The 13,652-nt window shown below is 61.8% G+C and overlaps 2 protein-coding genes across 4 annotated transcripts in view; one reads left to right on the forward strand and one right to left on the reverse strand.

The window, feature by feature from the left end:
* On the forward strand, positions 1-4,730 carry IRF5 (interferon regulatory factor 5). 3 transcript variants are annotated; one of them, XM_085080598.1, is made up of 10 exons: positions 1-257; positions 1,108-1,281; positions 1,665-1,851; positions 2,130-2,182; positions 2,275-2,305; positions 2,383-2,664; positions 3,009-3,398; positions 3,675-3,793; positions 3,876-4,149; positions 4,194-4,730. In XM_085080598.1, exons 1-9 carry the CDS (start codon positions 243-245, stop codon positions 4,107-4,109), a joined length of 1,485 nt encoding a protein of 494 aa, XP_084936724.1. In that variant the 5' UTR covers positions 1-242; the 3' UTR covers positions 4,110-4,149; positions 4,194-4,730. The 3 variants fall into 3 exon arrangements, with proteins under 3 accessions (XP_084936724.1, XP_084936717.1, XP_084936732.1); XM_085080591.1 differs by having other exon boundaries at positions 3,876-4,730; XM_085080606.1 differs by having other exon boundaries at positions 1-182; positions 3,876-4,730.
* Positions 4,714-13,652, reverse strand: part of TNPO3 (transportin 3) — a 24,508-nt gene continuing 15,569 nt past the window's right edge. The window contains exons 9-23 of the mRNA XM_085080530.1: positions 13,189-13,296; positions 12,755-12,846; positions 11,569-11,708; positions 11,312-11,503; positions 10,087-10,178; positions 8,975-9,051; positions 8,696-8,756; positions 8,158-8,298; positions 7,443-7,559; positions 7,034-7,128; positions 6,743-6,899; positions 6,231-6,398; positions 5,955-6,067; positions 5,283-5,373; positions 4,714-5,193 (exon numbers count right to left, since the gene is read on the reverse strand). Of these exons, the coding sequence (XP_084936656.1) occupies positions 5,313-5,373; positions 5,955-6,067; positions 6,231-6,398; positions 6,743-6,899; positions 7,034-7,128; positions 7,443-7,559; positions 8,158-8,298; positions 8,696-8,756; positions 8,975-9,051; positions 10,087-10,178; positions 11,312-11,503; positions 11,569-11,708; positions 12,755-12,846; positions 13,189-13,296 (1,614 nt within the window). The 3' untranslated portion in view covers positions 4,714-5,193; positions 5,283-5,312. The remainder of the gene's footprint in view (positions 5,194-5,282; positions 5,374-5,954; positions 6,068-6,230; positions 6,399-6,742; positions 6,900-7,033; positions 7,129-7,442; positions 7,560-8,157; positions 8,299-8,695; positions 8,757-8,974; positions 9,052-10,086; positions 10,179-11,311; positions 11,504-11,568; positions 11,709-12,754; positions 12,847-13,188; positions 13,297-13,652) is intronic.

Consider the following 13,652-nt stretch of genomic DNA (forward strand, 5'->3'; position numbering starts at 1 on the left):
GGGCACGGAGGGACACGAGAGAGGTGACACGAGGTGGGGAGGTCCTGCGGGGACACGGGGGTCCCGATCCACGCCCCAGACGCGGCCGTCCCGGGGCGGTCCCGGCCGGTCTCGCCCCACACCCACGCCCAGCCCGCCTGCGGAAGCTCCGGGCGGCGGTCCCGGGCCCGGCCCGAGCGCAGGTGAGACGCGGGGCCGCTCCCGCTGGGCGCGGGGGAGTCCGCGGGCGTGTCGCGGTGGGAATGGATCCCCGCCGGGTGGGTGCCCATGAGGAGGGGGCAGTGGGCGCCGTGGGTTCTGAGATGGCCGGGAGAAGCCTCGGGGACACGCGGGGACAGTGCCCCGTCCGTGAGTGGGGGCAGTAGCCCGGGGCACCCGCGGCACTCAAGGCAGCCCCAGGACACGCCGTGGACACCGTACGCAGGCGGGGTGGCCGCGGTCGAGGACGTGTCCGTCCGTGCGACACGCGTGGGCGCTGCCCCCGTGGGTGGGACACGCAGGGGCACCCAGCTTGGGGGAGAGGGGAGCGGGGGATGGTCTCTTCTCGCGCGGCTTCTGTGACCCCACAGGGACCACAGTCGGGACCTCACGTGTGCCCCATGTGTCCTCCGTGTCCCTGGCCCCTGTGTAACTCCCGTATTCCCCCATCCTTGTGCGTCATACCCTGTGTTCTGCCCTGTCTCTGTGTCCCCTGTCCCTCCTCATCCTGTGACCGTGTGCTCCCCATCCCGTGTCCCCTGTCTCCTCATGTCACCCCCGTGTCCCTACTCCCATCTCCACGTCCGGTCTCACGTATGTTCCCCCTGTCCCTCGTGTCCCCCTGTCCCCTCATGTCCCCTGTCTTTCCTGTCCCTCGTGTTCCCGCCCCTTCTCAGCTCCGCTTTTCTTTCCCCGAAGCCACCGCAGCTTCTGCTTTCGGGGTGTGGGTGACGCCCCCCAACACCCACGGGGGGAGACAGAGCTCGGGGGGGCGTCACCCACCCTCCTATCCCCGAAAGAGGAACCGGAGCCCTGCATGGCCCCTCTGGGGGTGCCCCAGTTCCTCTTTCAGGACCGAGGGTGACACACGGGGGCGTGGGGTCACGAGGTGCCCGCTGGTGTCCCCAGACCATGGATCCCCCTCGGCGTGTGCGCCTCAAGCCCTGGCTGGTGGCTCAGGTGAGCAGCCGGCGCTTCCCGGGGCTCCACTGGCTCGACTCCGAGCGCCGCCGCTTCGTCATCCCCTGGGGACACGCCACCAGGAACCCCCCGGGGCCTCAGGACCACGACACCATCTTCAAGGTGACACCGGGGAACACGGGGTGGGAGTGGCAATGGGGGCGCAGGGTGGGGACAGTGCGGACATTGGGGACGTGGGATGGGGGTGATAGGTAATAGGGTGACAAGGGGGACACGGCGTGGGGACAGTAGAGATATGGGAGAAATGGGAGGGGGGTGACAGGGTGATGGGGTGATGATGGAGACATGGGATGGGTGACAATGGAGATATGAGGGACAAGGAGCAGGAGTGACAGGTGACGAGTGACAAGAGGGACACAGGATGGGGGTGACAAGGATGATGGGAGGGCATGGGATGGGTGGGGTATCAAGGGGGACGTGGGACGTGGGGATGATGGGATGACGGGGCACACAGGCTGGGGTGCCGGGCGCTGACACCCCCGCAGGCGTGGGCACAGGAGACGGGCCGGTTCCGGGCCGGGGACCCGCCGGACCCCCCACGCTGGAAGGCCACCCTGCGCTGCGCCCTCAACAAGAGCCGCGAGTTCCGGCTGCTGCTGGATGGGCCCCGCGGGTCCCCAGCCCAGCCCTTCCGCGTGTATGAGCTCTGCGAGGATCCCCCCGGCGGTGCAGGTACGGGGAGGGGGGCTTTAAGGAGGGTTGTGGGCACCCCTGAAGTCCAAGCACCCTGCAAGGACCTGACACCCCACAAGTCCCCCCCATCCACAAAGTCCCAGCACCCCACCAGCTCCCACACCCCATAAGGACCCAGCACCCCCAGAGACCTGCCCCCGCCAAGGGACCCACCCCCCTGTGAAGCCTCAGTGCCCCATGGGTCCCCAGTACCCCTCAATACCCATCTCAGCACCCCCAACTCCCCCTGCAGTTCCCAGCCCCTCTCTCCCTTACAGATGGAGGGGACGAGGATGACTATGGCTGCAGTGGGGAGGAAGACGTCATCCAGGTATCTGGGGGGGCTCAGAGGGGGGGAATCCCCAAACAGGGGACACCTCAGGGGGCCAGGGGTGTCCCTGTAATGCCCATTCTGCCCTACAGCTCCAGAAGATGACATCCCTGAGTATCGATGGTGAGTGGGGGGTGTCGGGTGGGTGGGGTTGGCCGGGGGGGGTTGGGTTGCACCCTCTGACCCCCTCTCTGCTTCAGACACGCAGCACGGGGGGGACCTGCTGCCCTCCTACCCCTGGCCCAAGGAGGAGCCCCCTGCCTTTGCCAGCTGCTGCCCCCCGGGGGGACCCTTCGTGCCTCCCCCTCCGGCACTGCTCCAGGGGGAGGCAGGGGGCACCCATGGAGCCCCTGAGCTGCTCCCCGGTGCCCTCGCTGAGACGGGGCCCCCCCTGGGCCCCCCAGGGCCGTCATCCTCCTGCCCAGTGCCACCGACAGAGCACCTGATCCCCGACCTGCTCGTCAGCCCCCACATGCTGCCACGTGAGGAGGGGGCTGGGGAGCTCATGGCAGGGCTGGATGGGGTGGCCGTGGTGTGGGGAGGCCATGTGGCGGCTGGAAGGATTGGGGTGGCCATGGGATGGTGGGACAGAGGTGGCCGTGGGTGTGGGGTGGCCATGGGATGGATGGCAGTGGTGACAGTCTCACTTGGTGAGAGTGGCCATGGGATGGCTGTGGGGTGGCTGGATTGGGGTGACCGTGGGTACAGAGTGGCTGTGGGATGGATGAGGGTGGCCAGGGAGTAGGTGGGGGTGGTGGTGGGGTGGCCAGCTGGAGTGGCCCTGGGGTGCTCCCTGGCCCCCACTGACCCCCGTTGCCCCCGGCAGTGACTGACCTGGAGCTCAAGTTCCAGTACCGGGGCCGCCAGGTCTGTGCTCTCACCGTCAGCAACCCCCACGGCTGCCGACTGTTCCACAGCAGCCTGGAGCCCACGCGGGAGCAGGAGGAACTCTTCGGGCCCCTGACACTGGAGCAGGTGCCCTTCCCAGCTCCTGATGCCATTCCCAACGAGAAGCAGCGCTTCTACACACACCAGCTGCTGGATGTGCTGGACCGAGGGCTCATCCTGGAGCTCCAGGGCCAGGATCTCTTTGCCCTGCGGCTCTGCCAGTGCAAGGTCTTCTGGACAGGGCCCTGTGCCACTCCCCGGCCCGGCCCCAACCCCATCCAGAGGGAGAGGAGGACAAAGCTCTTCAGTCTCGAGGGCTTCCTCAACGGTCAGAGGGGAAGAGGGGGTGGCCCTGTGTCCCTTGAGGGGGGATGGAGAGGTCAGCTGAGGTGGGGGGACACCAGGCACATGGGCACCTGGTGGCATGAGGGGGACCAAAGGCGTATTGGGGACACCAGCTGGAATTGTGGAATGGGGAGACAGAGATGACATGGGGGTCACCAGCTAGCTCTCGGGGTCACCCTCAGTTGTCGGGGGGGCAGGGGGTGGTACAGGCAGGTGCAGAGCCCCATCCTGCCCCTCACCTCAGTGTCGGACCCTGCAGGCCTCATCCAGTTCCAGAAGGGGCAGACCCCCACCCCACCCCCCTTTGAGATCTTTCTCTGCTTCGGTGAGGAGTGGCCGGACCAGAAGCCCAAGGAGAAGAAGCTGATCACGGTGCAGGTGAGGGGCTGAGACCCACGGCTGTCCCAGGGGGGCACGGGCAGGTGTTCCTGCACCCGGTGACACCGTGGGGCTCCTGCAGGTGGTGCCGGTGGCAGCGCGGCTGCTCCTGGAGATGTTTTCCGGGGAGTTGTCCTGGTCGGCCGACAGCATCCCACTGCAGATCTCCCACCCCGACCTCAAGGACAGGATGGTGGAGCAGTTCAAGGAGCTGCACCAGCTCTGGCAGAGCCACCAGCGGCTGCCGCCGGCACAGCCCCCGCCCGGCCCTCCCACGGGGCCCTGGGCCATGCCGCCCGGCCCCCTGCCCCACTGACAGGGACAGGGGACACCCACGGCACTGCCAGTCCGAGTGAGTCACTCCGTGGCCATCCAGGCTGGTGGAGCCTGGGCCACCCAGCACCATCCCCATCCCTGTCCCCATCCCCGTGTCGCCGGAGCTGCCAGTGACCAGCACTCAGGGGTGCGCCGATGGGGAAAGGGACTGTGACCACCTAGCTCGGGGCAGCTCTACCAGGGCCACAGCGGAGCAGCCCGACCCTCCTCCCTGGATTCCCCAAGGATAATCCCCCTGGCGATTTGAGGGAAAAGAGCAAGAAAACAGGGGCTGGCACCACCTTGGACCTGAAGGCCCCAGGGATGGGGTGTACCCAGCGCTGGGGAGGCACAAAGCAGCCCCAGCTCTGAGAGAAGAACCAGAGGGGCCTTGGGAGGTTAATTTTTTTTTTTTTTCAGTTTTTTGTTGTTTTTATTGTTCTCGAGATGGCTACACACCCCCAGAGGGAACCGCATGCGCCCGCCCGCCCTGCCCGCACTCGAGCCACCGCCTCCAACCCCAAAATAAAACCAAAGAAAATCCCAAAAAGGGAAAAAAAGAAAAACCCAAACAAAAAAAACCAAACTGAAAAAGCAGAACAAAATAAAATATAAATCTCTATTTGCAGAGTCCGTCCCGCCTGCGTCGTCTCTGGGAGTCGGCACCAGGCAGGCCACGGTGGGGCCGGGGGGGCAGCACCCCAGGACCCCCAGACTGACCCCCCATCTTCCTATACAATTTGTATTGTTTGGTTTTTGTTTGTTTCTTTTCCTTCTTTTTCTTCTTTTTTGTCTCCACTTCACAGAAAGTTTTTCTACTTCTTTTGCTGCCGGGTGAATCCGAGTGGATCCGTCTGACTCCGGTGCCTGGTGGGTTTGGAGTTGGGGTTGAGGGTTTTCCCCTTGGGCTGTTTCTCGTGGCGGTGGCCGAGATCTGGGACATGAATCCGCCGGGCAGGCGGGATCCCCGAGCCGTCCTCCCGCGGCTCCGGACTCCGGGACGCACTGGAGCGGGCGAGAGCCCTCGGCTGATTGTGGGACACATTCTTGGGTTGCTGTTTCCTGTCTTCTCCTTAAAGACATTCCTGCGAGGAGGAAGGGAGGGTCAGCCCTTTGTCCCCGATGTCGTGTGGGGCAAGGGAGCCCAGAGTCAGAGCCAGAGCCAGGCCCTTACCTGGGAGACAGGTGCCGTGTGGAGCCGGAGCTATCGGAACAGGCGGGTGAAGTCCCTCAGAGCCCAGCAGACTTGTTTACATTCCTCAGCACTGCAAGATAAGGGGTGACATCAGGGGGACATTTGTCCTGTCGTGGGATGGGAGCTGAGAGCGTGGCAGAGCTCTGCTCCAAGATGTGGGGAGAGATGAAGGGACAATCATCAGGGCAGAACAAGGTCGGCAGCCCCCAGGACCCTCCCTGGAGGAGACCTGTGTGCCATCATGGTGGTGGCTGGGTGGAAGGAACCAGCTACCCCCAGGCACTCAGCCTCTGGGATTTGTCCAGGGATGAGATGGAGCCAGGCAGAGAGAGCTGATGTTCCCAAAGCAGCCGCTGGCCCTAGGAATGGACAGGCCCAGGCAGGGCCTGGCAGCTGGAACCAGTGACTCACGGGGATGAGGAGGTGGCTCGGGAAAGGCCAGCGGCTCCGCAGGGATTGGGCCAGGCAGAAAAACCCGTTGGGTGACAGCAAAGGCGCCATGTGGCCTCCGGGGCTGCCGTGTGCCTGAGCAGGCGGATGGCACTTCCCAGCAGGACCAACGGCACAGGCAGGGCTGGGGGACTCCGGGGCTGCTGGAGGCCATCCCGAAGGAAGCAGCTGGTCTCAGCTGGAGACCCTGGTGCCACTCACCTGGTGACCTGCTTGTGGAAGTCGGTGAGCTGTTTGTGTGTCACCTGGATGGCTCCACCTGTGGTTTCCTTTGGCAACCCCTTCAGCGAGTTCTCCAGCCAGCGGCAGAACGTCTGTGCCGAGGGAAAGGGACAAACTCGGAATGTGGAGCCCAACTTGGCTCCCAGGTCCTGCCTTGGCAGAGCTTCAGGGTCCCACGGATCCACCCCAGCCCTCTGGTGGGTCCATCCTGTCTCCTGGGGATCCACCCTGTCCCTCTGGGGGTCCATCCCTCACCGGGCGGTCGATCTGCATGATTTCCCAGAGCACCTCGGCGACGTCGGGCAGCGTGTAGGGCGGGAGGCAGAAGCAGCATGTCTGCAGGAGCTGGTTCACGAGCTGCTGCCCCAACTGGGTCATCACCTGGTTGATGAGCTCCTTCCGTACTTCGAAGTCCTCCTCGTGCTGTGGGAAGAAGGAAAAGGAGGTGGGCAGGGCCTGGGAACCGGGACACACTGCTCCTGAGGACAGGGGTTTGCTCCTCACTCCACAGACAACTCCCTGAACCCCCCCAGTAGCCATGGAGGAACCAGGGTGACTTGTGGGAACAACAGGACAGGGCTGATGAGAACGATGGGGCTGATGGGGTTTGGAGCACCCTGGTGTAGTGGAAGGTGTCCCTGTCCATGGCAGGGGGTGGAACTGGATGGGCTTCTAAGGTCCATTTCCACCCAAACCATTCCATGATTCCATGGTGACATCCCCATGGAGGAAAAGCCCCCTGAGAAATGTCCCTGTGGGTCACTCACATCGTTGGCCACACCGGTGTGGATCAGATCCCGCAGGAATTTCATGACACTGCAGTTGGCATCCCGGTGGTCCAGGGTGGTGGCAGCGATGGCCCACTGCAGGATGGGGATCATCACCTGGCTGCGCAGGAGGGTGACGGGGCTGCGCTGGATAAACCTGCCCAGGGAGACAGGTGGGATGTCAGGGGCAGGTCCTGCCTCCTCCCTGCTCCACTGCTCCCACAGGAACCCTCCACGAGGGGAGAGGGGCCGGGTGTCCTGTGGCAGGAGGTGGCAGGAGCGCGGTGGCACCTGGCTGCCAGGCGGAAGAGGTCATCCACGGTGTCCGGGTGGTTCTGGAGGCCGTTGGGTTGCTCGAGGAGCTGGAAGGTGGGGATGCACAGAGCCTGGGGAGAACATGGATCCATCAGCTACTACCTGGGATCACTCCTCAAACTGCCCTTCCCTGCACAGAACAGGCCGGGGCTGCCCCTCCCCGGAAGTGTCCAAGGACAGGTTGGAGGAGGCTTAAGGCAACCTGGGATAGTGGAACATGTCCCTGCCCATGGAAGGGCTTCCCACCCAAACCAGTTTGAGATTCTATATAAATTGGATATTAGGGAAAATTCGGGTTGGCAGTGCTGGGGGATGGTTGGACTGGATGGGCTCAGAGGGATTTTCCAACCCGAGTGATGTTCTGGTTCGGCCAGGTGGGCCTCACCTGCAGCATGTCGAGCAGGCCCTGCCGGCAGCCCTCCTCCATGCCGTACTCATCCACCAGGATGCTGCCCAGGTAGAGGAAACAGGAGTGCTGGTGTTCCCGGTACACATTCACCATCTGGGGAGACAGGATCGCTGGCACAGGCACTGCTCATCTGCCTTGATCTCACATCCCTCTGAGCCTGGCCTGAGCCAGCATGTCAGCCTGTCCCACTGTGGGCAGGGACATCCCAATGGACTCGCTCAGATCCTGGGAGCATCTCAGTGCTGAGGCTCTCTGAACCAGCATAGCTTCTCCATGGAAGCTCCCTTTGCACCTGGCGGGAGCCCAGAGTGGAGCAGGGAACACCCAGCACTGGGATTCACGGATCCTTCCCTCAGGCTGTTACCTCCCCAGGGAGCTGCACCACGCATGGATTCACACACTTCCCCCAACCACACACACACATACACACACACACACACGGGCCTCCACAACCTCCTGGCATCCCCCACCTCTTCCAAAGCCTCTCTCCTCCCCAAGGGTTCACACTGGAATTCCTGAGGCTGCCAGGAGTTACTGCAGCACTTCCCAGTGCCCACAGCAATCCCTGTGACACGTCCAGCAGCCACAGCAACCTGAGCCCCCTGAGCCAGCCGTGTCCCCCTGAGGTCTCCCCTGAGCCCACAGCACCCCCCAGGCCAGCAGTGTCCCCCAGGTGCCCCCCAGGCCCCACCTGGGTGACGAGGGGCTGCAGCAGCGCAGCAGAGCCCTTGCCCACGCAGCGCACGGCGAAGCGCAGGCAGCGGCAGCACCGCTCCACGATCCGGTTGTCGGCACTGTGCTTGTTCAGGGTCTCCGACAGCACTGGCCAGATCTGGGCACGGACAGGCAGGAAGGGTCACACCTGATCCCGGGACACCCCCTACTCCCTCCCACCCCCCAATACACCCAGCTCCCAGCATGGGATGGCGGATGTGAGAGAAAAGCTTTCTGGAGGAGCCTGGAGTGGTTTATTCCCTGGGACGTTCCCAGAGCCAAGGCCCCTTCCAGGGGGCTGAAGCCCCAAATTTCCCCCTCCACACCCCAATCCCTGCTTCCAGGGGGGTGCTCCACAGCTCATCTCCCATGCAGCCCTGGGCACACCCATGGATCTGCTGGCAGCCAAGGACTGGGACTCTGTTCAACACCCCAGAACCCTCACACCCAGAAACCTCCACCCCACAACCCCCCACCAGAGCCCTCTCCTCAAATCCCAGCCCTCTCCCACGCACCTCCTGAATGACTTTTTGGCACGGGTGGACCTGGCCGTTCTCGACAATGGGGTTGGTGTGTCTATGGGAACAGACACAGGTTATGGGAGGGGTTGGGATTAAAGCCAAGGAAAAAGGTCGGAGCTGCAGGAAACGGACCAGGAACTGGCTTGGGGGGCACGTAAGGAGCTGGAACTGGGGGAAGCAGAGACTTCCAGCCCATTCCCCAAGGGCTGGGGAGAAGGAGCCAGTGCAGATTCAGGCTCTGGGGGAGCAGCTGTGCCCCAACTCCTTCCTCACCTGAAGATGACGGCGAGTCGATCCAGGGGCACTGTAGGGTCTGTGGAGAGGCCATTGCTTGGCTCTTGGGAGAGCAGCTGGAAAACAAGGGAAACAGATAGGATTTGAGGACCACAAGTAGCCCTGTGCCCAGGGAAGACACTTCCTGGATGCCGACCCCAGCAGCAGCACCTCTGCACCTCCTCACAGCTGGCCTGGCAGCCCCAGCCACAGGCACAGATGATGCTCTGACAGCTCAGCAGCTCCTCCTCGTGTCTCTTCCCCAGCCAGAGCCTGCTCCCAGGGTCTTAGAGGAGCAGGGAGCAAGATGGGAGGTGGGAGAATCTGGCCAAGGACCACAGGAGGAGCTCCCCAGAACCATATGCATGTCCCTTTCCTGAGGCTCCCCTTCCTCTTCCTGCCACCCTGAGATTTCTACTCTCTTCTCCTAGGTCTGTGTGGAAAGGTCACTTGTGCCAACACAGTTTTGGGACAGGACACAACCTCTTGGGGCCCTGTGTCCCACAGGGGAGTCAAGTTCCCACCCACTCCACCCTGGAGAAGCAGGGTGCAAGCTGCCCACAGCGCTTGGGGGCCACAAAGACTCTTGGGCTCCTGGCACAGTGATTTTGAGGGATCATTCTCTTCCTGTGTAATACAGGACACAGCATCAGCTTGGTGCTTCCCAGTCAGGAGAGACTTAGGGAAGGGCTCAGTCCTGGACTCGTCCTGTGTGGGTGCTGGGCTCTGCTGCCACAGAACAAGTGACAGGATGAGAGGGAACAGCATCAAGCTGTACCAGGGGAGGCTCAGGTTGGATATTGGGAAAATTCTTCTTGGCCCTGGCACAGCTACCCAGGACAGGGGTGGAGTCCCCATCCCTGCAGGGATTTCAAAGCCGTATGGATGTGGCACTTGGGGACATGGTCAGTGGTGGCCTTGGCAGTACTGGGAATGGTTGAACAAAATAGGCTCCATGGGCTTCTCCAACCCAAACAATTCCATGACCCTAGGACAGATACACCTTTGGCTCTGAGGACACAGCTGCTGTGGCAGGGCTGGGGCCTGGCCACTGTCCCCACTGTCCCCTCCCAGTTACTGTCCCCACTCTGTTGCCCCCCATCCAGACGCACCTTCTTGAGCGCCAGCACCTGCACGGCACAGAGCTCACTCAGGCACTCTGAGATCTTCTCCAGGGGCAGCCGGGCCAGCACCAGCGCTGTCCCTGCAAGGACACACAAGGTTCAGGAGCAGGAATGCAGCACGGGAGGGTGGAGGGGCGATGACATTCCCAAATGGAATGGCTGTGGGGCAAGGGCAGGGCATGGGAGAGTTTCCCAGCATTTGAACCTGGCTCTGGTTGAAGCAGACACTGAAACGCTTCCCAGTGGGGAGTGATGCTGGCACGAGGGACAGGGACAGGCCAATGGATGCCACAAGTGTATGTGGCCCCCTGTGTGTCCCTAGTGTCCCTGTCCCAGCCCAGCAGCACCATGAGATCCTGGGAAGCTCCAGCCATGGAACACAAGGAGCACTGAGTTGCTCCCACTCCCACAGGCAGCAGCTGCACAGCCTGGCTCTGGCATAGCCCAGCTCCAGAATGGCTGTGGTGCTGACAACCCTGGAGGAAGATCTCCCTGGCTTGGGAATTCCTGGCTTGTTCTAAGGGAGGGGGAGAAAACCCTCTGGCAGGGAGAGGAGCAGCTCGGCCAGTGCTAGGGCATCCTGTGGAACAAGGGGAGTTTTGCTTCCCATGGCAGCACACAACTGTAGGGAAGGCTCCCTGGCTCTGGGGATAAAGGCTCCAGGAGCATTGGAACTCACTGGGAATCTTTAAGGCACATCCACAAAGATGGGATGGTTGAAGAGGCTCATGGTGCCTAACAGTCCAGTGAGACACCAACATTCCTGACTGTAAACTGAAGTTAAAATCTCCATTCTGGGGCCCAAACTCTAAAATGACCAATACTCCCAAACTGCCACCCTCTGTGGTATTCAGCAGGCGATTCCCAGTGTTTGGGTGGAGCAGTGACCCACTGTCAGCCTGGCTCTGAGCATTTTCCACATGTTCTTCCCACATATCCAGCCCAGGGCAGCCCCTGAGCTCTGTCTCAGGGATGGCGACAGTTACCAATCCAGGATTTATTTCTGCCTCCAGCCCCAAAGGAACTCTTGAGGACACCCTGCATATGGAATGGGACTTGGGGCACATCAGGACAAACCCTGTGAGGACAGGGCTCAGCACCCTGGAGAGAGTCTCCCATGGATACCCCATCAGTTCCCATGGATACCCCATCAGTTCCCATGGATACTCTGGTAGTTTCCACAGATACCCCCGCAGACCCCAGGGATACCCACCCTTGAGCAGCCCCACGGCAGCCTCAGGCGACAGCGCGAAGGAGTCGAGGGCGCGGGCAATCTCCAGCAGCCCCGAGAAGTGCTGGGCCATGTGGTCCCGGCACACGGAGCAGATGTTGTGGATGGCCTTGGCCGCGGCCGAAGCCAGGCGCCGGTCACAGAGCCCCTTCATCAGGTAGCCCAGCACAGGATCTGTGGCGGAGACAAGGGGTCAGGGGACGGCGGGCACGGCGGGGCCGTGGGGGCACGGGACTCACCCAGGAATTGCGGGTTCCTGTCCACCACCTCGCTCATCTCGCCCACCAGCTCGATGCTGGTGTAGCGCACAGCCGTGTGCACCGACTCGGGCAGCCGCACCACGCCCTCCAGCACCTCCACCAGCGTCGGGTTGTTCTCCCTGCGGGAAAGGCTCGGCTCAGCTCCCGGAGCGCCTCGGTGTGGTCTGGGAGGGGCTGCTGGAGCTGGCATCCAGACCCACCACCAGACAGGACCCTCTGAACGTGCAGTGTGACTCAGAGCACACTAGGACAAACCCTGTGAGGATGGGGCTCAGCCCCACAGATATCCTAACAGATCCCCAGCAGCTCCACACGGATACCAGTATCACAGCAGGGAACAGATAGGGAACACTAAACACCTCCAGGGAGAGCCCCACAACCAAGAGGCACAAGAAGCAGGGGGGTTCACTGTCTGGGAACTGCCTGCTCCAGTGTGGGAGGGTGGGATGGGGTGACTCCAGGCCAGAGCCTTGTGGGACAGGCTGGTGGCAGTAGAGGCCCCAGTGCTTCAAGCCAATGCTCCCAGGAACAAGACATAGGAAAAATGAGCGGGAGCAGCCTCAACACATCTAACAGGAGCTGGCAACATGAAGGGACTGAGGTGACTCCTCCAGATGCCTGGGGGACAGGAGCATAGGATTCCCAGCCTCCCAAGGAAGGGAGGGATGGTGTTACCAGCCTCCTTGGGAAAAGGAGTGACGGAGATCACAGCCTCCCAGGGGAGAGAAGGATGTGGATCACAGTGTCCCAGGGGAGGAAGGGACAGCACACCCAGCCCAGGGAAGGTCAGCTGAGCTGTTGCACTGCTGGCAGTACACAGGACTCACCACCCTGGGTGTCACCTGTCCATGCTTCCACTGTCATTAACAGGGGAGGAAACACACTTTCGGTGATTTAATTTTCTCTAAAGGTACCTAGGAAAATTCCACCTGGATGTGGAAGGATCCCCAATGAATGGTTTGGGTGGGAAGGGACCTTAGAGCCCACTCAGTGCCACCCCTTCCATGGACAGGGACACCTTCCACTGTCCCAGGTTGTTCCAAGCCCCATCCAACCTGGCCTTGCACACTTCCAGGGATGGGAACGTCCTTGGGGTATCTGTGGTATCTGTGTCACATGGAGGCAGCCCTGACCACCCAACCCCCTGGGCACAGGTGGGACTCACTGGTCGACGCTCTTGGCGATGGAGGCCATGATGAAGAGTACAGCTTCTGTCACTTCCCAGGGTGGGTTTCCATCCTTGAGAGTCGCGTAGAGCTGCAGGAGGGGATGGTCGCCAAGGGGCCACAAACCCCACACCCCCAAAGCCCTGTTCCTGACCCCAAACTCCCCCTCTAGCCGTGGGTCTGCACAAACCCCGCATTCCACAGGCCACCCAAAGATTGTGGCACTACAGTGGCTTTCCTCAAAATGTCAGACACCTCCTGCTGTTCCCATATCTCCTGCTACTCCCACACCTCCTGCTCTCCCAGAACAGTTCCCACCACACACTTCCTCATGCATGAGATGTGTGTGACCTCCTCCAGTCCCAAAGGCCACCAGGGCTCAGTGACCTCCCTTGGGATGTGCCTGCACCTCACTGCACTCCCACAAACCCACCTGAGCAAAACACTCCACTGAGCCCACCAGGAAGATCAGGTCTTTCACCAGGTCTGAGACACGCATCCGGAACTCCCCAAAGTCATCGGTCTCTTCTGGGACACCCTCCTGAGGGAGAGGAGGGAGAGCACAAGGGCAGCTCAGGGGAATTCAAGTTCCCACTCAGCCACAGCCAGGGGAATACCAAGGATTCTGTTTTAAGGAGAACCATCATTCCAGCCCTCCTGTCCCAGACCAGGCTGCTGGAAGGACTGGAGAGCTGTGCCCAAGGAAAACATCACCAGCCTGAACACACACAGTGTATTCCTGCTCCAACAAGCAGAGGAAGGGACGGGAAGCAAGGGGATGAGGAGCTGAGGAGAGGAGGAAAAGAGGATAAAGCATCCCAGACTGCATGGAAGAAGATGCCAGCACTGTGGCTCGTGAGCCATGCCAGTTTTATCCCAACAAAACTGCCTCAAGCA

Source organism: Lichenostomus cassidix, chromosome 1Aa, assembly GCF_008360975.1.
Source record: "Lichenostomus cassidix isolate B80296 chromosome 1Aa, HeHo_3.0, whole genome shotgun sequence".
NCBI classification, from domain to species: Eukaryota; Metazoa; Chordata; class Aves; order Passeriformes; family Meliphagidae; genus Lichenostomus; species Lichenostomus cassidix.

Coding starts and splice junctions, on each gene's coding strand:
- IRF5 (XM_085080591.1), top strand. Junction 2,183..2,274: donor GGGAGGAAGACGTCATCCAG/GTATCTGGGGGG, acceptor TCTGCCCTACAG/CTCCAGAAGATGACATCCCT. Junction 3,399..3,674: donor TCTCGAGGGCTTCCTCAACG/GTCAGAGGGGAA, acceptor CGGACCCTGCAG/GCCTCATCCAGTTCCAGAAG.